We start from the raw sequence: 20,605 nt of genomic DNA on the forward strand, positions 1-20,605 counted from the left end.
GGAGACCCCTGCCAGGGCTGAGATGCCTTTATTGCCACTAGATCCACAAGATTTTCCACCCACTGGTCTTTGATCTTCCTGCACTTGGCGTCACTGGATATGTTGTGTGAGTCTGAAGAGAACTTTATAGATTGGTATCAGACATATGGGCTAATATCAGACTTATGGACTTGATCCGGACTGGGCTGGGATGTTTTCTCAATATTCAATTGCTCTTGTATATAAAGCTCTTTGTTACACATGTATGATTGTCTATGAATTTGTTTTTCTGGTCTACCCAGACTAACACACACCCTTTATCATAGTGTTATCTAATGGTCCAGGTGTGAGGATTTGGGTTTTCTCTATATGGAATGGTCATCTCCATCAGCAAGTCCCTCAAGACCTCTTCTTCCCTTTCAGCACGCAAGGTTGTGTCATGTGCCTACCACAGGTTGTTAACGAGCCGTCCTCTAATCCTGATCTACCATGTTCTTCCTAGAGTCCCCCTTCTCAAGTTACCTGCTCAGTAGACAAACTAGTAAGCGTGGTGGTCGGATTCACCCCTGGTTCTCCTGCACACATCTCCCAAGTTCAAGCCACGCAGTGTTTCCTGTTCTGTTCTACCAGGTGTACAGGTGCCACATGGGCACAATGGAGCCTCTGGAAACCTCATTCTTCTCAGGGTTGTCTCGAGCCTGTTACGACCCACAGTCAGATATATGCATTTGTGCAGTCAATAAAACATCACTAAACATCTTTGTGTTGATCTCTGCTTTCAGCCAGGGTCCTGGCATCAGGAGGGATCGCTCTCACTGCATGTTCTCTTCGGACTTGGGCTTGAGTGTCTGGCAGCTCCCTATCCAAGTACCGTTGCAACCATGCTTTGAATGATCGCAAGCACACTTTTACTTGTATGCGATATTAACGGTGTCATTTGATCTGTTCCATATTCTGTTGAGCCATCTTTCTTCAGAATGAACACGAATAGGAATCTTGTTGGGAAAGTGGCGAGTCCCAGTGGAGTCTGGAACGTGGCTGTGGCAGCCTCTTCATTTCGAGAAGTGCACCCGACCATGGGCAGCATTGACGTGAGGGAACTCGGAGGGCGGGCTTATGGGGATGCAGTATTCATCTTGCCACTTTCCTGTAACCCCGAGCGAAAATAACATGTTTATCAAAATGAAAAGGACAGATGGCAGAATTCCTGGTTCCAGAGACTGACTCTCCAGAGGATGATGGCTAGGATCCGGTCCCCGGGGAAAACCACAAGTGCTGTTGGAATATTCCTGCCGAGGCTCTGCAGGAGGGTCTCTGAGATAGAGCATATTTCCACCCCAGTGCCCTGGGTAGGTTTTACAAAGCTGCTGTCTTCTCTTAAGTCGGAAGCATCCTGCCCTAATTCTGTATTCTTCCCCAAGGCAGGTTCTTTTTGCTTCCTGAGGAAAGCATCTCATGACTTTCCCCAGGCTATTTTCAACCCTGGTTTGAAGAAGCCAGATGTAAGGAGCAAGCATAAAACCCGGGCAGCAGGGCAAGACCCATACAGGCGGAGGGAGAAGGGACTGAGTCCCCCAAGACTCTCACAGTCAGAGAGGAGGAGGAAGACGGAAGGAAACCAAATTGGACATGGCCCTCCAATGGGCCAGCCGCTCTTCCAGGTGCTTGCACCACCCACCCACCCACTCGTGCTCACCACCACTACTCTAGGGGCCATGGCAAAGAACAAAACCCCCAAACCCAAACTCACGGACACCGAGTTGATGTCAACTCATAGTGACAGCCCCCTGTCCACCCGGAGACTAACTGTTTATGGGGGTAGAAAAAATATCTTTCTCCGGGAAAATGGGGGGGGGTGTCTTTTTACTAGAGCAGTCACAGAAGACCTCCCTGGGAAGGCGGGGAGGTAGCTACCCTTTAGAGTTTCCTTCGAGGACTCAAAGGAAATGAGGCTGCTCTGCGGATGTTTCATCATCTGGGTTTCAAAACTGGTGGCTGTACTCTCGAAACTTCCTCTAGTTTACAGATAAGGGAACCCAGACCCAACCCATTGCCATCACAAGTCTATTCCAACTCGGAGTGACCCTGGGGAGAGTTCCCTAGACCGTGAATCTTTATGGGAGCAGAGAGCCCCATCTATATCCCAAACTCCGAAAGAAGCCCTGAAAGGAGTGCTTGGCTGCTATCAGGAGGGTTGGCTGTTGCCGGTTCGAACCCAGCCACTCTTTTGAAAGGGTCACAGCCTTAAAAACCCTATGGGGCAGTTCTACCCTTTTCGCTAGACTCCCTGTGTTAGGCTGGGTTGTCTAGAGAAATGAAACCAGGGACACTCATGTATGTGCAAGACAGAAGTTTACAGCAAGAAGTAATTACATATCAAGGTGTCCCCCCCCCCCCCAAGTCTAACGTGCGTCCGTGGGTCTGATGCTAGCCAGAGCCCTCTATAGACTTAACCTAGCCATAGGCCGATGATGCAGAAAGGGAAAGAGAGAAGCAGGACACCACAGGCCGGTGGGTGCAGTTACGTGGATCTGGGGTCAGTGGGCACTTGGCAGGGCACTGACAGCTCTCAGGTTGCCTCTCTGAGTCAGTGGCCCACAAGGGGCCGCCCCTGGAAGCAGACCAGCCAGCAGAGAGAATGAAGGGCCAGAGAAAGAACGTCTCACTGCCTGTCTTATAAAATGGCCACTCCCCCAAGAAGGCAGCAGCAGGCTACCACCTGATTGATAGGTGACGGCACCCTTACCGCCATCCAGGTACCATCAAGGTGGCACAAGGTTTAGCCACCACAGTCCCTCTAAGTCGGACATGACTTGATGGGGGCAATGGATTTTGGGGGTTCTCAGCCTTCCTCCTTCCACTCGGTGTTCTGAGCCAATAATAGCTGCTTCCCGGGCCCAGCTGCCACACAGAACGCCACTCCTTGAGCAAAAATACCCCTGCGAGGGCGGGCGAGGGGGGGCGGAGCCACAAGCTGGGCTGGAGTGCCGAGAGGGCTGCAGGAGGAGAGAACACATTTCTTCAGCAACTACAAAGTGTCAGGGTGCAGCTACACTGTCCCCGGGAGGGAGGGGAGGGCGAAGAAGGAAAGAGAGGAGGCGAGTGCCTGCGTGCATGTCTGTGTGTGTCGGGGGACCTCTTGTCCCTAAGAGAGATCAAGCTGTGGTCCAAGGCTAAAGGGTTATTACCCAGGGGAGAAGGGGCCGTGTAGAGAAGTCATACCCGAAAGAAGTTTCTGGCCGCACTGTCCCCTGCTGGCTGCTGTCAAGTCCATGCCGACTCACACTGGCCCTGTAGGGCAACTCCAACTGCCCCCCAGGGGACTCCCAGGCTGTCATTCCTATGGGAGCACGTTGCGGGGGAGGGGGAGTGTTCTTCCCAGGGATGGCTATGGAGTGGCAACTGGCAACCTTTTGGTTAGCAGCCGAGCGCTCGATTGCTGTACAGTAACCTCCTCATAATGAAGAAAGGGGTGCAATTTCCCAAGATTGGGTATGCTCACTCACCATCCGGCAAAGCCTGGCACTGAATACAAGATCAAATCAAATTCACTGCCATCGGGGCAATTAATTCTGACTTACCGGGAGCCTAGAGGGCCGGGCAGAACGGCCCCTGTGGGCTTCCGAGGCAGTGGTCTTTTGCAGGAGTATTAGTTACCTGAAGCAGTGGTTCTAAAGGTGGATTCACACTTCCAAGGCTCTGACCAGGGGTGGTGCTGACGAGGCAGGGTGGGGTACTGGGAAGAACGCAGGCGTGGAGCAGGCAGAGGTCTGGGATGTAATGTCAGCTCTGTCACTGGGAGCTGTTTGCCTTTGGGCAAATTGCCTAACCCCTCTGAACCACAATGTCCTTATCGAGTTGATTTGAAGATTAAATGCATACTTCAAACATTCGGGTTACAAATGCCATCATCATAGCTGACCGAACTCTCCTTCAAGTCTCTCCACCTGCCTTTGTATGGAAGGTCCCAGGTGACCTTCTGGTGGCTACAATGACAACATAAAATGTCCCGGACAGTGCAGAGCCCAGAGCTGTCACATAGGAAATCAAGATTTCCAGTACCATCGGTGGCCCACCAGCACTGGGCTCATCTGAGGAGCTTGGTGGAAATGTGGTTTCCTGGACCACTCCCAATTTACTGAGTCAGGCCCTCTGCCAGGGGCAGTGAGAGCTGCGGTTGTAAGCAGTACCCTTGGTGACTGTGGCAGCACCCTCGGATGTGTTAGAAACGTTGCCATCAATCCAATCTTGTTGCCACCCTGGGCGTCCTGATTATGAGCACAGAGGTGCCCAGGAACAGACACATGGCCCATCATCACCAGTATCCCCAGATGCTTAAAAGCATGAGCGCAAGACTCCAAGTTAGACAGACTGAGGTGGAAATTCTGGTCCTTTTACTAACTTGCCAGGCTGTGTGACCTTGGACATGCGGCTCAACCACTCTGAGCCTGTTTCCTCATGTGTAAAATGATGACACATAACCTCTGCCTGCCAGGGTTGATCTACTTCCACCAGTCAGCCAGGCAGCGCCCCAGGACCACAATGCCCCCTTTTCCACTGATTACCAGTTGCCTCAGGAACATTCAACATCTCTCATCCCATTGTTCCTGGGGTCACCAAGATTTGGGGTCAACTTGATGGCAGTTAACAACAGCAGCCTGCTGGACCTGGTCTGAAGCACTGTAGATGCCCAGGGAAGACAGTTGACAAGTGCACCAGGAAATGCTTCATTGTCCCCTTGTGCGGTCACAGGAACATGGGCAAAGTGGGAGTGTAATAAATCCTGGCCACACAGAGGGCACAGACCTGCCTTGCCAGGCTCATCAGCCAGCCACACCTGCAGAAGAGGCAAGAGTGCGGTTTGCATGAGTGATTCGGAAAACCCAAGAGTTGCATCTCTAAAAGTCATGGCTGGCATGGCAGCAGAGCTGAGCACACCATGGTGAGTGAGAACACAGCGTCTGGGGTCAGACTGCTCAGGTTATATCTGCCTGCAACACTGACTGCTTGCCTGGCAAACTCCTACTCATCCTTCAGGACCCAACTGAACTATCATCTGCCTGGTTTCCTGCCCAGAACACTCAGTGTTCAGCAATATACCTGCTGGCCTGCCTACCTCTCTCATAGCTCTGGGAGATCCCTGAAGGCAGAGAGACCGCCCCCCCACCCCCCAGCCTCTGTCACACATGGCACAGATGTTGGCTCAATTTCAATGCCTACATTTTCACCCTTCTGTCTCCTTCCTTTCCCCACCAAAAAAGGCTCTGGTTTGAATCCTCTTTCCTCTCCTGATACAGGGCCTGCGCTTTCTAGAGTTTGGACTTCCTGGACCTCTCGCTTGATTGGCTGATACAAAAAACAAGCTGTACTGATAGATCGAACGTTTATTGTGGTGGGGAGGTGTGTGACCGATGAAGTTCTATAGCTGAGTGAGGTCAGACTGCCATGGCCCAAATCCTGTTTGGTTAAGTGACACGTAACAAAAGGATAGGTGGCCGCTCTGTGCCTCAGTTTCCTCACAACTATAATGGGGTTATAGCTACTCCATGGGGTTGATGTGAGGAGGAAGTGAATATTTGGCACTGTACCTGGAATGCAGGACATGTTGAGTAAACATGACATTATAGCCGAATGACTACAAGAGCCCTGATAACGCAATGATTAACTGAGCAAGTCTAACCCAGCCTGCCACTCTGTGGGACAGAGAAAGACCTGGCGACTTGTCCCCAGGAAGATGACAGGAGAGAGAACCCCAATGGGACGGTTCTACTCTGCCACACAGAGTTACAAAATACAGGAACTGAAACCCCAGTGCAGCCACAAGTTGACAAGACATGAGGCACTTCGACATGTTGGTGGGAAAAGTGCTGTTCTTCTAACCCCATCTTTGTGTGACCTTTTTGAAGCCCCTTGTATTGTGCCCCAAGGAAGTATCAAGTGCCACCAACCCAGGAAGCCTTGTTTGAAGGGACCTGCCCAACCCCTGCTGATCGGATTGCATTGGGGAGGTCCTACCTCAGCTCTCCTGTGGATGGAGCACTCACTGAGAGCAGCCCTGTGTTGGCAAGGTGACTGGGAGCAGAATGGCAGGAAGTGCCTGCCAAATAAAGCAGCTCCCACCATGGCGCATGCCCTTGGCCAAGGACTGAGCACTGGCCACGAGAACACGAGACGGTGCTGGCACTCGCGGTCAACTGTGTTCCCTATGGCAAGATGGTGCTCGCAGGGCAAACAACCAGGGCATTGTGCTCCACGCCTGCCACCTTGCTCCAAATGAAAGCAGACTCGATGGACAGAAACAGACGCTCGAGCAAGACAGATGAGACATCCTGATTGTGGGGAGGATGCTTTGTGGGCCAGCAATGACCCATGGTCTGCAAAGACCCTTTTTCTAAGCAAGGTCTCATTCACAGGCAGATCTTTTTTGGAGGGCCACCACTCAACGCAGCACAAGGGAGTTTGAATCCAGCTCATCCAATTCCCAAGTTGATTATTCCATAGTCAACAATACCTGTTGGACATCTGGCACCGTGCTCAGACTGCGTTACAGTGGAAACAAGTAGAACAAGTAGACATGGTTGCTGGCCTCTTGGAGCTTGGAGCCTAGCTCGAAAGCCACAGGAATGACACACAAAGGACTGTTGAAGGGTGCCTGGGGGGTAGGGGGGTTATAGACACTTTTATAGACGAGAGAAAATGCCCAGGAAAGACCTCCCACTCCAGGGTTGCTAAGAACACAGTGAGGCATCCACCCTTCCCCATCTGATTAGATTGCTCCAAAGCCAGAGGAAGGTCTGGGCTGGAAGCCAGGAGTCCAGGCCAAGTTCCTGCTCCTTTTTTCTACCTAACAAACAGGTAGGTTGGTGTAGAATGATGAGGTTCTTTTCAGCCCTCTGATTAGTGCTTGTGTTGGAAAGCACATGGTTGGAAGCCAACAAGGACTAGAAAGTCTACCCCAAAGGCCTTTCTCCCCACTGGGCTGGCCACTCCATTTCCAGCGTGGGCATCTTGTTTGGCTCTAGGGCACAAGGTGATGGGCCAAGTTTTTCTGGCGAGGTTGTTTCCCTGGTAAGGGACTCTCGATTTCCCACAATGCAAATCCCCGTTGCTGTCATTAGCGGTAGTCGAGTCGGCTGCAAAGCTGCCCGTTCCTCCGCCGTCCTACACAATCCTTAGTGTGCTGATGGGGCCCACTGCTGTCGCTACTGGGTCTAAGCACCTCCTGGTGGGTGAGCCTGTGCGTTTCGGACTCGTCCCTCGTCAGACATGACATCCTTTCCCTGATGACGTGGCCACAGCAAGCTACCCTAGGTCTCACCGTCAAATCTGAAGGGGTCTTCTCATTACACCTTCATTCTCTTCGCGGGCCACAGGAGATGCAATGGTCTTTGTCAACCCCGCCACTCGAACTTCACTTCTGTTCTTCAGCCTTCCTTCTTCATCACCCAGCAGTAAATACCATGGCTCAGGTCAAACTCGAACTAACTGCAAGGTCGGCAGCTCGAGGCCACCAGGCACCACCAGAAAGATGAGGCTTTTCGCGCCTATAAAGAATGAAACCTCAGAAACCCACAGGGGCAGTTCTAGTCTGTCCTACTGGGTGGCTAGACCAAGTCAGGCTCCTCTTATACCAAGTGGCATCTCTGCTTCTTAACATTTAAAGCCATCTTCAGTTGCAGAAACAGCTTTGTTGCTGCAGTTTCCTCAACGTGATGCATCCTTGATTTCTTAACTACTGCTTCCATGGCATTGGTTGCAGATCCAAGTAGGATAGAATCCTGGACCACTTCCACTTCCTCACCACATATCCGGATGTGCTATTGTCCAGAAGGTTCCGGTGGTAAAATTTCAGAAGCAATTGCCATGCCCTTCTTCCTGGTCTGTCTCGGTCAGGAAGCACCACGGAAACTGCCCATCACGGGTGAGCCTGCTGGTATGTGAAATACCAGGATACAGCTTCCAACACCAGAACCACCACAATATGACCAACTGACAGAATCCCCAATCCTTGCCAAGTGTAGCGATTAGGGCAGCACCGGGCCTGTGAAAAGGCAGGGGCTCTGCTCCCAAGGAACGCTGTCTAGTGAGGAAACAAGCTTTCACTCCTGTATGGCATGGAGCCCTGGTGTTGAGCGGGGTTACGAGTAAGGCTGCTAAATGCAAGGTCAGCAGTTCGAAACCACCAGCCGCTCCTTGGGAGCAAGACAAGGCTTTCTAGTCCCCTGGAGAGTTATCATCTCAGAACCCACAGAGGCAGGCCTACAGGGTGACTGTGAGTCAGAATCGACTCGATGGCAATGAGTTTGGGCTTTGTGTTTTTCAGAGACGGCAGGCTCTCGCTCCATGCTGGGGGTGAGGCGAGCAACATAAACGTCACTCCACGGTGACTAGTACCCCGACAGGAGGCAGTCCAGGGGACCATGGAGAACGTTTCTGGGAACAGCTACCGGAAGAGGCATCAGCCTAACAGGTTTGGGACATCTCCTGATATTGCTTTTAGTGAGCCCCACCTCTGTGCCATGCTCGGAGCGGACACTCTCTCCTTTAAGGTGTGCAACCACCTGGGACAGAGCTGCCACCACCCCCGATTCACAGCACAGCACCAGGCTCCAAGAAGAAAGCTCACCTGCTAAAGATCTTTTAGGAGCCCTGGTGGCACAACACTTAAGCACTTGGCAGCTTCACCCACCCAGCGGCGCTGTGAGAAAAAGATCTGGGAAGATGAGAGCCCAGAAAACCCAAAGGGGCAGTTCTACTCCATCGCATGGCGGCGCCCTGAGTCAAAACCCACTCAGCAGAGCCTGGCAGCAACATTATCATCCAAGTCCTTTACCGGGAAGTGGCTGATCTGGGAATGAGACTGAAGTTAACCCCAAGGTCCTTCTGCACAAACAGGTGTCAGTAGGTTGGGACCACTAGTTGTGTAGACAACACAGCCCCAGCTCAAGGACAGCCATGTGGGTGTGCACATGTGCAGTGTACCTGTTCATGTGGTGGTGGTGGGGTGCCACAGAGAGGGCATTCAGGGTCCACCAAAGGGTATCCCAATGACAGGGGGACGTAAAGAAACGAGGCCTCTCATCACTCCCCTGCCCAGCTGTGTTCATCAGAAGAGGAAAGCAGAAGGGCCAGCACTCAGCCATTCCTTTCAGTGCTTCACAAGCCCAGGAAGGCCACAACCACAACCAGCTCCTATAACATCTTTAAAAGCGCTCGTGGCACGACATGCAGGCACTTGGTTGCTTAACCTGCTCAGCGGCGCTGAGAGACTGGCAATCTGCTTCTGTAAAGATGACAGACTAACTCTGAGCCCCTAGCCGAGGGTCACCGAGTCAATGCCAACTCCGAGGTACACTGGAGCACAGTAGAAGTGCCTCTTGGGTTTCTGAGGCTATCAATCTCTAAGGGAGCAGACAGTCTCATTTTTCTCCCAAAAGGCAGCTGGCGGGTTGGAACTCCTGGTCTTGCAGTAAGCCCCACAATACCACCAGGGCTCCTAAATCATTAACTCCAAACTCACTGCCATCAAGTCAGTGCGACTGTCCCCTGTGGGTGTCCGAGACGTATCTATTTATGGGAGCTGAAAGCCCAGGCTTGGAACTGCCAACCATGTGGATCGCAGCCCAAGGACTACAGCACCAGGGCTCCTAAGCAGGGCCCCTTTATAAGCGCCTGTGCGCCTCGTCCTGCAAGCTCGACATGGATGAGCTTGGCGAGGCTTCCTAACACCACGAGGACGGGCTACTGTCCTCCCACTCACGGAAGTGAAGCCCCGCACCCCAGGTCACCCAGCTGAGACAGAGCAACAGAGCAGAAACGTGGCCCCGGCTCCGTCTGGTTCTAAAACCACGTCTGTTTGTGGTTGTTGAAAACATACACGATGAAACCGCCCCGCCTCCTTTTCATCAATTTCTTCATGTAGAAATGAGTGAAGGTGACTTGTCTTCTCCGAAGTGTGCAACAATTCTTCCCTCCTTTTCCAAATGGTCCCACTTTCATTAAAATACACCCAAAGGTCTACGTTTCTCATCGAAGTCTTAGTTATTGCTGTCAGTTTCATCCCATAGAGATAGTTCTTTGAAAGAACACAATGCTTCATTCAGGCAGACTTTCTTTACTAATTACTATGCATTGGGCTGCTAACCCAAAGGTTAGCAGTTCAAAACCACCAGCTACTCCAAGAGGGAAAGATGAGACTTTCTACAGCGGTAGAGAGTTACTATCTCACACAGGGGCAGTTCTACCCTGTCCTATGGGGTCGCTATGAGTTCGAACTGCCTTGATGGTAGTGAGTGAGTTGTTTTTAGAAACCCACACCTTAACCAGAAGGAACATTGGAATCGGAGGTGGAGATGGGCCCGAATCCTGCCTCTAACTTTCTGTGTGGTGTCAGAGAAGTCTTTGCCTTTCTGAGTCTCTGTCTACCCATGCGAGGAACCCTGGTGGTGTAGTGGTTACTCGTGGTTACTCATTGGACTGCTAATCATAAGGTCAACAGTTCAAAACCACCAGCAGTTCCCTGGGAGAAAGATGAGGCTTTCTGCTCCTGTAAAGATTGACAATCTTGGGAAGTCCACAGAGGCAGTTTTACTCTGTCCTACAGCACTGGAATCAGCTCGGTGGTGGGCGAGTACCTCCCCATGAAGGGAGGTGGCTCTAGCTGCCGTCTGTGCCAGTCCCTCCTCCACTTGGACCTTCTGTGGCCCTGTGACCTGCTCTGCCCTCCCCTCTCTCTCTCCGACCCACCACACCTACTCGGAACCGCCCACTCAGGAAAGAGAAAAGATGAAGTGCCAACCTCAGACACTCAGCCACGAAGCCGCAGGATACCCCAGAGCCTGCCTGGGAGTGGCAGCCCTCTGCGTCCTCACTTCCTCAGCGCTCACTTCTTGGCAGGGTGCGGGGAAAGGGGGGAGGCCAGCTCTGGCCCCGTGTCATGTCTGTGGTCCGCAGAGCCTAGGGTGGTGCGAACTGGGCCACGCTGGGAAAATCCCTAGGCTCACCCTGGAAGGCCTAGTGTAAGCAGCGGTTTCACAGGCAGGCCCGCCTGGTGGCTCCAAAGGTCATTTTTACGCACCATCCTCTGCTATGGCCAGGACCATCACAAAGAATCTGAGATGCCCTGGGTCTCTTTCTCCCCACAGTAAGTAGTGCTTAACTACTTACTGGCTGTTGTCAGATCGAACCCACCCAGAGACACTTTGGAAGAAAGGCCTGGAGATCTAGTTCCACAATGTCACCTCTCTGGAAACCCTATGTAGTGGTCGTACATGTGGGGCATCGCCGTGACTAGAATAGGCTCGTCAGTTTTCTGGCTCTCCTTCCACTGAAGTAGCTCCTAAAGGCCCCGGTCCTGGGGAAACTGAAGCGCCCTTGCCCTCAGGACCTGGTGAGGACACGCAGATCACTCCAATCGGCAGCCAGGGCCTTCCGAGACATGAGCCACACGGAGGCCTGCTCTCACTGTATTTCCGTTCCTCCCTCCCAGCGGTGCGGCTGGTGGGCTTGCTGGCCTGTTTCCTCTCTCTCCTGCCCCGGGAACACAGCTCTGCTCCTGCAGCGAGAAGGAGCTGAGTTTGGTCCCTTCAAGCCTGGAGAGGAGGATGCTGGAGCTCGGGTGCAACACTGCCAAGCCTCCTTGGTCAGGGGTCGGGTGGGGGTGCTCTCACCCAGAAGGACTGGGTCACAGCAAGGTTCGTAGGGAGGGCATCAAGAGCCCACCCATTTCCAGAATGGTCCTTTTGCGAGACATGGGCAGCAGGAGCTCACTAGCGGGTGGAACAGCACAGGGCAAATGAACACAAGCGGCTCACATAGAGGGGAGACCACCAGAAACTGGGGAACCTTTATCCAGAAGAGAAAAGTGGTGACCAGGGAAAGGGGAGTGACTTGCCTCAAGCCACATAACCAGTCTTTGGAAGAGCCCATGGCCTGTGGTCTCTGGTGCCCATTCCCTGCCCTGAGGACATGAGGGGAGGTCCAAAGCCCAGGGTCTAAGTGGAGAGCCAGCTGGAGTGGCCAGGCACCTTCCCAGGGGCAGGGCAGGCCATGTGGATCCGAAACCTTAAGACAAAGTAAGGCCTCCGATTACTTCCTTCTTTCAAAATGCGGTCATCGAGAGCCTATTCTCAGCTAAGCCTTGGGCTCCAGGGCCAAAAGGTGAGCAAGGTTCTCTGAGAAGGAAACTCTCCCTCGGGGAACCGAGTTGCCGTTCCTACAGAGAGTGAAGCGAACGTTGGCCTCGAGCCCAGCACTTCCACTCCTTGGTGGGATGCGTTCTCAGCTGCTTTGCTTACAATGACCCAGCCGGGAACCGGCCGAGATGACGGTCCACAGACGGAGGTGTACCCACCCAACGAAACACGACTCCGCTCTAAAAGGAGGGGGCCCTTACTGGCACCAGAAGTAGTCTGAGGGACCTAAACCCACTCAGTGCAGGTGGAGGAAGCTAGACACAGAGTGCATCTGGTCCAAATCCAACCCAAGAAAGACTGCAGAGGAAGCCAGAGCACGGGTCTGCAGTGGCCTGCTGCAGGGGGGCTGGTGGAAGGGGCACTGGGAACTGTGTCAAAAAAACCCCAAACTCACTGCCGACGTGTCAATGGTGACTCCCAGGCCAGGGTAGAACTGCCCCTCTGGGCTCCCGAGACTGTCCCTCTTCACAGTAGAAAGCCTTTCTCCCTGTGGTTAGCAGCCCAGTCTGTATCCCCCTGCCCCCGTGCCACCAGGACTCCCTCTGAACTTTCTGGGGAGGCGGAAATGTCTGCGTTTGGACCAGGAAGGTGGTCCCACTGGAGGCCTGAAATCGGACAAGGGGTGTACATCTGACTTGAATAAGGGATACCCCGGTTTTTTAAAATGCACAGTCTCTGCCCTCAGGAAGCTTGGGCATGGGGACTGGCATTCAGCATCATCCTAACACCAGCGGGGACAATGACGCCACTGAGATCAACAAAGGCCCTCCCTGCCTGTGCCAGCTCTGAGCTGGCTTCTTCTGAAACACCCACTGATCGAAACTTTCCAACTACTGTCCCGAACAGGCCTTCAGGGCTCCACGAGGTTGCTGTTGTCTTCGTTAGCTGACGAGTTAGAGGGGATGACAAGCTCAGGGGCATGCCCCAACTGTCCAAGTGACAATGGGACGGAGTTCTGTGGTCTCCAAGGCCTATTTCCACTGTGCTGGTAGCCCCATCTCTCTGTGCCCCACCCACCCCCGCCTACAGGGGCTTGGCCCCTTCTGCTGGCAACTCACCCAGCCCCTGCTCTCCAGGGATAGAGCAAACAGCTCATATGTGGACTGGACTCAGAGCTTCTGGGCAAGGGCTGCTTAGGAAATGCGTCCTTCCTCCCCTGCCGGTCCTCCCTCACCCTCTCACTGCCACCCAGCTGAAGTCAGGGCAGCCTTGGCCCTCCTCCCACTAGGATGGACCCCCACAAGCTGGCTGTTGACCAGGGGCCTTTCTCAAACTCCAGGCTTCCTCCCCTGGTCCAGCCTGTGGTCTCAGAGCACTAGAAGGGCTTGAGGTTAGAGTCCCCACCCTTGGCTCTGGTTCCCAAGTGACGCAATGCCCGTGTCTGGAGTCAGAGACTCAGAAAATGCTTGTCTGGCCCCACCGCCACCATCCCCACTCCTTCCATGTTAACTTCTTATCTTATGCCAAGAGCGGTGCTGAGCTTGACCAGCAGGGGCGCCTTAATGCTCACCAAAGGCCTTCCAAAAGGGGACTGGTTGGATCTGTTTTACAGATGAGGGAGCCACGTTCCAAGGGTTATGGGGCTAGCCTGAAGTCTCCCGCTCCAGAAGTGGTGGAGCCGAGATTCAAACCCGGTTGGCCTGGCTAGATGCTGTGCTCTGCGCCACTGCACTGGCATGCTTGCCCCCATGCCCCTGCTGGGAAAGGGCCTGGGGCCGGTGGTGGCGGCACAGATGCGGGCCATCAGAACTTCTGATTCAGCCCGGCCCACGTGCACAGTTCAGTGGCCCCGACGGCGGTCTTCAAGCCATGCAATCAGTTCTCACCCTCCTTTTCAGAATCCGTCCTCCCCCGACTCATAGGTGCCCTGGCCTTGTGCAGAGGGGGAAACTGAGGCCCAGGAAGGCAGAGTGTCTTGCCCAGGCTCCCAGGAGAGGTTCGTAGCTGAGCCAGGACTCGAAGTTGGTCTCCCCCATGGCCTTGCTCTCAGTGGTCCGACCAGTGGTGCAGAGCAGGCCATGTGCATCTGGATGGCAGGCCGATTCCCCCCACCCCCACCCCGCCCCCAGTACTGGAAGGCAGGCAGGGAGGCCCTGGTTGCCGGCTGAGGTAAATATTGACATGACAGTGTTTACTCTGCAACTCTACTCCTCCTGGCAGCCGCCCACTCCCGCCTCCAGACTTCCCAGCCAAGGAGGCAAAGGAGCAAGTGGGGAGAAGGGGTGGAGGTGGGGGGTGAGGAGGCAGGTTGCTGCAGAATCTGGAGCAGCCCCTCACTCATGGGGTCATGTAGTTTTAGGGAATGAGGAAACCATTGTATCCCCCCACCACCACCACCACCACCATCACACACACAGGGATGGGTAGGAAGAGGCTGAGGGCGGGGGGTGATGTCTGCGCTGGGAGTTACAGGCAGGGCCCAAATTCACATGCCAGCTCTGCCACTAATTGGTAATGAGATTGAAGACCCGGGGCTTTACTGTCAAGTGCTGTGCAAAGGTGGGGGATACCAGCCCCAATCAGTCCCCACAGCCCCTAGCCACAGCCACACAGGGACCCATCCTGGGGGCCTGCCCAGGAAGGCAAAGTCTCTGCTTTATCAAGGCAGAAGTCAGGATCCTGAGGCTTCAAGAGCAGGAGGCTGTCACCTTTGAGCCTCTACTTTTTCAACTCAAAAATGGGACTAACTCTACACGCTAGTGTGGATATGAGGAACCAACAGATGGCATTTAAGTGCCTGGATTAAGAACAGCAATTCCCTTTTGCCCCCAGTCCCGCCCCCCCCCCCAGACCCTGCAGAACAAGAGTGCTGGATTTGACAGTGACTGATCCCTGTCGAACACCACACTCGACGCTCTATGAGGGCCTGACAGCCAGGCCCAGTTCACTGAAGTTACATCCTCTCTGAATGTTTTCTGGAAGCCTGTGTCTCTATTTACATGTTTACTGCACAGAAGCCCCCAGGAGCCCTGTAGGCAGGAGGGTGCTCTTCTGAAGCATGTCATCAAACAGGTGGCGGAGATGGGGGTCCATTGGGCTGCGAACTACAAGGTCAGAAACATGCGGCTTTGGGCTCCCAGAGGATTTGCAGCCGCGGCAATCCACCATGGCAGTTCTGGCTCTGGTCTGTCTTTGGGGTCACTGTGAACAAGAATCAATCACTGTGGTTTTTTTCCATGTGGATTTCCCATTTTCCGGACCTCAGGCCTTCAGTGCTCCAGAGTACTCTGGCGAAGGTGGGGGGGGGGGGGCATTAAATCAGCATGGGCTGTCCATTCGTCATTGCTCCCCTAGACAGCAAACTCTTCCAGGCTGAGACTATCTTGTCGTTGTTTCCCTCTCTCTAAAGGCTGATACCTGGGAAGCTTAAATGACACCTCTTCCAGGAAGTCTTCCCTGACACACAGCCCGAGCTGGAATGTATCACGATTCCTCTCTTAGATCAAAGGTCTGTGAGGGCAGAAGCCTCCCTCCCCTTAGTTTTTACCTGCGAGGGTGAGGGTGGGAGGGTAATGCCTGAAGTTCAAAACCCACAGGGAAGGAGTCAAAGCCCCCTCCTCTCAGCACTGCCCATTCTGGGTGAGGTGATGGGGTGTAACTGCTGTCCAGACCACCGTCCTCCCTCGCAGGCGCATTCTAGCAGCCTCTTAACTGGTTTCTCAGCCTCCTCCTAGTAGCTTGCAAGACCACCTCAAAATGAAATGAAAATCCAAGCAAGTCATCCCCTCAATCTATAAACTCCTGGGTGGCTCCTGACTGCCTTTAGGAGCAAACCCTTAACATGACCCTCCCTGTGTGTGTGCCCCCCTGCGCAACTCCCCAGCGTGATCTTCTGCCCCTGCAGATGAACTACTTCCAGGATACGCCGTGCTTGGGTGTAGACTGCTCCCTAAGCCACTGTGTAGCATCCTGTTCCCGGGGTGCCTTCTCTAGTTCCCCTATCTGCTCCCACTGGCACTGTGTCTCCCTGGCAACAGGCATCGCATTGGTCATTTCCTGCACAGCATCTACTGCCCTGCCCACCTGATTGCAGTAGAGGGAGCTGTGAGTCTGTCCACACCAGCCGAAATCCCGACAACCTCACGTTTAGGCCAGGAAGGCCTGTTCAGTGAATGAGGGAATGAATGAATGAATGAGTGATTGCATGAAGCACTGTGAAGCACTGGCCACCACAAGGGGCTTACCTAATCACTCTGGCAAAGGAAAAAAATGAAGCAGCGACACACACACACACACACACACACACACACACACGAAAAAATTGGCTGGTGATTTTCTCCCTCACTGCAGACACAAAGTGTGGACTTTAGCCCTGCCCCAGAGTCCTCCCCTGTTAAGTCTCAGCTAATGCCCAACACTTTAGGCCACGATGATTATGAATGCTGGTTGCGCAACACGATTAATGTAATTGATACCGCCGGATTATGCACATGAAAAACACTGAATGGGAAAATGCTGTATGTCTACAGATATTTATTTTATGACAATAAATGCAAAAAAAAAAAACCCCCACAAAAACCTACCCAGCGTTTTGCCAAGCCCACCAATAAGCTTCCTAATTCCTCAAATCCCAGCCCTCCCCTGTCAGGGCCTGGTCTCTCCAGGTAGGTCTGGAAAAAATGTACGCATTCCATAATGAACACGCCCAACCTCCCTGTTGACCCAAAGTCGTAGCCATGCAAGGAAACACCTGCGCTGTCCACCGGGGGAAAGGTACTGGCTGTGCTCTGAGCACCCCATTTGGGGGGGTTAGGGAGGCACCTGGCTGGCCTAACCTCTATACACAATAACACTTTCCTTCGCGAATTGCCAAGTGCTCCTCCATCCATTCTAACCTCACCTTATCTGGAGAATTGGGACACATTGGCCCCACTTGGTAGGCAAGGAGGAGGTAGAGAGGGGTCCTGGCTGGCCCCAGGTCACAAAGCAAATTGCATCCTGCACTCACATCTAGGCCCCGGGACCCCGTCCTTCATTTGGTTCCTGCACAGAAAAAAGACACCTAGCTCTCAGCCAGTGCTTTAAGCTCAGCCCCTCGCTTGAAATATGAAGGAATATTCTCACAGTGCCACCACTGCTGCAGACTGGGAACATTGGCTTGGGCCTCCTCCCCCTCCCACGAAGCTGCCTAGCTAACCCTCCACGAATTCAGCAGGTTGCTCTTGCTCTGGCTTTCTAATGCTGTGTGACCATGGCAACCGTCTTCCCCTCTCTGTGCTGGCTGCTGGGTGTTCTGAGGACAACCAGATGTGTGCAATCTAAAAATCCGGAACTCTCATCCAACAGCTTGTGCTGAGGGGTCCACTTGAGGCCTTTGAGAATGGTGTTGACTCCCTGCCAGGGGGTTAGAGACCTGGGTGGAGAGATGGAACCACTGGGGAGCTTCAGCTAGGACAACAGGAAACAGGCTCTGCAAAGAAGCCCAGTTAGGAACCTGGGGGGTGAGGGTGGGGCTGGGGAAAGAAACTTGCCCTCACCAGAGAAGAGGGAATGGGGAGCTTTTTTAAAACTCAGTGCACTGGAAACTCGGGGAATAAACATTGAGCTGCCCGAGTCACGCCTGGCTCAGGAAGGACAGCCCAGGGACCAGCGTTTCAAGGGAACAAAAATGGCAGGGGCCGGCAGCCCTGACGTCAGCCTCCACCCCACCCAGATGTGGCAGCTCCACAACTAATGGGATTTTCAACTCTAGCTGATTTCAGCCTCTGCCTTTGGGGGCCCAGCAACTTCCGTCTGTCTCTTCTTTCCCAGACGCCAGGCAAACCCCACGCCCGCCTTCCGGTGCGCTGACCCCTGTGCTCCTCTGTTCCCAGGTACATCTCCCTGGCTGGGCTACACCTTCTCACCTCTCCTGCCAGAAGGAGCCCTCACTTGGCAGGGCATCCCTAACTCTCTTAGGACCACCTCGCCTGCGGTTCATCGTAGACATTTAGGATGTGGTGGGAGCTCCCTGACCAGCCTGTGCGGCATTCCTTCCTCCTCACCACAGGGTTCCACATACATTAACCGCTCCATCAATCTTGGCTGAATAACAACGGCTCCCTTCCTCTCCCTACAGAAAACCCACAGCACGCACTGCCATGCAGGAACTTTGGGCTCAAAGTGACCCTACAGGACAGAGTAGAACTGCCCACAGGGTCTCCAGGACGGCCGTTTTTACCAGCGCAAGACTGCTCCATCCTCCCCCACCTCCCAGCAGCAGCCAAGCTGTTAACCTCTGCGCCCCTAGCCCTAAACCAGCAGGGTTTCGTGTCTCCCTTCAACAGTCCTTAGTCCAGACTAGCCAATAGGTCAGAGGTCAGGGCGAATTTCCCAACTTGAGTTTAAAGTTATAAAAGAAAGGGAACTCAACTGCATTTGAGCAAAGTACTCTCACTTGGATTATCTTCCTAAATCCCCACACATCCCTGGGAGATAAGGCCTCACCTCTCTTCTCAGGAGGAGGAAGCCGGCTGTCAGAGAGCCAGGGGAGCCTGACCAAAGTCTCAGTAGGGAAGCGGCAGTCAGGACTCAAGCCCGATTCTCTCTGGTGCCCAAACCTTGTCTTCCTGGCGGTCCGGGAGGCTCCTTAGGCTATTAGGCTCTGAAAGACGTCACTAAGATTGGGTGGAGCGCTCCCTTTCTCTGGTGGTTTTTGAGGAGGAAAGCCGTTCTATATATTGAGACCTTCAATCAAAGGTCAGTACACAGGTTGTAACCTCTTTGCTGGTAAAATTATCCAAGAAGAACGTTCCAAGGAAGAGATTCCTGATCAAGAAGGCAGGCTGGTCTCTAAGCGTCTCTGGGTATAAAGTGAAGCCATAATTCCATTACTACTGACTCTGGAGACGCAGGGGGTGGCTGGGGGAAGGCAGGCAGATACTGCATGTGATGAGGAGGAGGGGAGCAGCCAGGGGGATTAAGGGGGTGCTATAAGGGGACTTCGGCTTTGGGCATAGATGAGGACCCCTTCAAGATCACAAGTGTGCAGGGGCCCATTGTGACCCCTCTGAGGTCTCCAGTCAGGCAGCATTGACAGAACTAGGAAAAGCAAAGGGGCTTATCCACAGGAAGGAAGCTAACCAATGAGGTGGCCTCCGCTCTCACAACAGAAAGATGGTTACCAGGCCCTGGGGAGGTATCTGAGAGGCACCTGGCTCCCAGGGTCCAGAGATAGCGCGCGCGCGCGCGCGCGCGCGCGCACACACACACACACACACACACACACACACACTCCTCCACAACAGCCTCAGCAAATTCAGCCTGCGATTGCTTCCTTAGGATGTTGGCTTGGTGAACCCCAGAAAATCTCCCTCCCTTTTCCTGGGCCCCCTGCCCCATCCAGACAGCACTGGGCCTCAGAGACCCCTTCTTTTGAGGAATCTGCTGGGTAGAATGGGGGTGTTGGGCATAGAAAACCAAGTGACCCTTGTACTCCGACAGAAGGGACCTGGCTGCCCAGACTCCCACATTCACGTAGGTCACCACATGTCCCTAAGTGCCCCAACCTCACGCCCAGCGACCGCCCAGCGCCCTCCGGGGTGCGCTCCTTCCCGCCCGCCACCCACGATGCTCCAAACCATGCCTCCGCCCTAGAGCACCTTCAGTGTCCCAGGACGCTCAAGTTCGGCTGGATCTAGCTGCTTCGGAATCACCTCTCACTCCGAACTGGACCCAGGGTCTCCACACCCAGCTAAGACGCCCAGAATCAGAAACAACCGTCCGAGAACGGAACCAGCTACCTCGAGTCCTCCAAACCCAGCCGGGTGCAGCTGCCAAGAGTAGACCCAGCTCAGCGCGGCAGTTCTCCCCTCCAACTCCCCCCGCCGCGGAAGGAGCCAAGCGCCGCGCCGCCGCCCCCCGACTCCTCGCCAGCCCAGGGCAGCGCCGGGGCCGCCGCAGCTACGGGCGCCCAGCGCCCCGTGAGCCAGGCCCGCTCGCGACGCCGCTGCCCGGGGCCGTCGAGGCTGGACGCACCGGGGCGGCGGGCTGGGCGCAGCACTTACCATAGCGCTCGCGCTGGGCTCCGCTCCGGCCGCGCGCCGCGCCCCGCAGCCGGACTCCGGCTCCGCGCTCCCGGGCGCGCTCCTGGAGCCGAGCAGCTGGCTGGCTCCTGCGCGCACTCGGCTTCCCGCGGGCGAGTGCGCGGCTCCGGCGTCGAGGCCCGGAAGGCGGGGCCCGCCGGGGGCCAATGGCAGAGCGCTGGGGCCCAGGCCCGGGCCGCGCAGCCAATCGGGCGCGAAGCTGACGTCCCCGGAGCAGGCTCTTAACCCTTCGCGTGCCGGGGCTTCGGCCAGGGCTTGGGGGGACCCCGGCTCGGAGGGCCGGTGCGGGCGGGGCCTGGGGGGCTAGTCTTCGCCTGGACCGGCTTCAGTGTCGAGGGGGAAATGGTTCTGTGGTGTCCAGTGTCGGGAGCCTCCGTGACCTTTGTCTCCTGCTGTGTGTGTGTGTGT

At 54.5% G+C, this 20,605-nt stretch overlaps 1 protein-coding gene across 1 annotated transcript in view; it reads right to left on the minus strand.

Annotated features, from left to right (window-relative positions):
* Nucleotides 1–20,317, minus strand: part of ECE1 (endothelin converting enzyme 1) — a 121,068-nt gene extending 100,751 nt beyond the window's left edge. The window contains exon 1 of the mRNA XM_075551903.1: nt 20,159–20,317. Coding sequence (XP_075408018.1) covers nt 20,159–20,161 — 3 coding nt within the window. The 5' untranslated portion in view covers nt 20,162–20,317. The remainder of the gene's footprint in view (nt 1–20,158) is intronic.
* Between the last annotated feature and the right edge of the window lie 288 nt (nt 20,318–20,605).

The sequence above is a fragment of the Tenrec ecaudatus genome, chromosome 1, assembly GCF_050624435.1.
Source record: "Tenrec ecaudatus isolate mTenEca1 chromosome 1, mTenEca1.hap1, whole genome shotgun sequence".
In the NCBI taxonomy this organism is placed as follows: domain Eukaryota; kingdom Metazoa; phylum Chordata; class Mammalia; order Afrosoricida; family Tenrecidae; genus Tenrec; species Tenrec ecaudatus.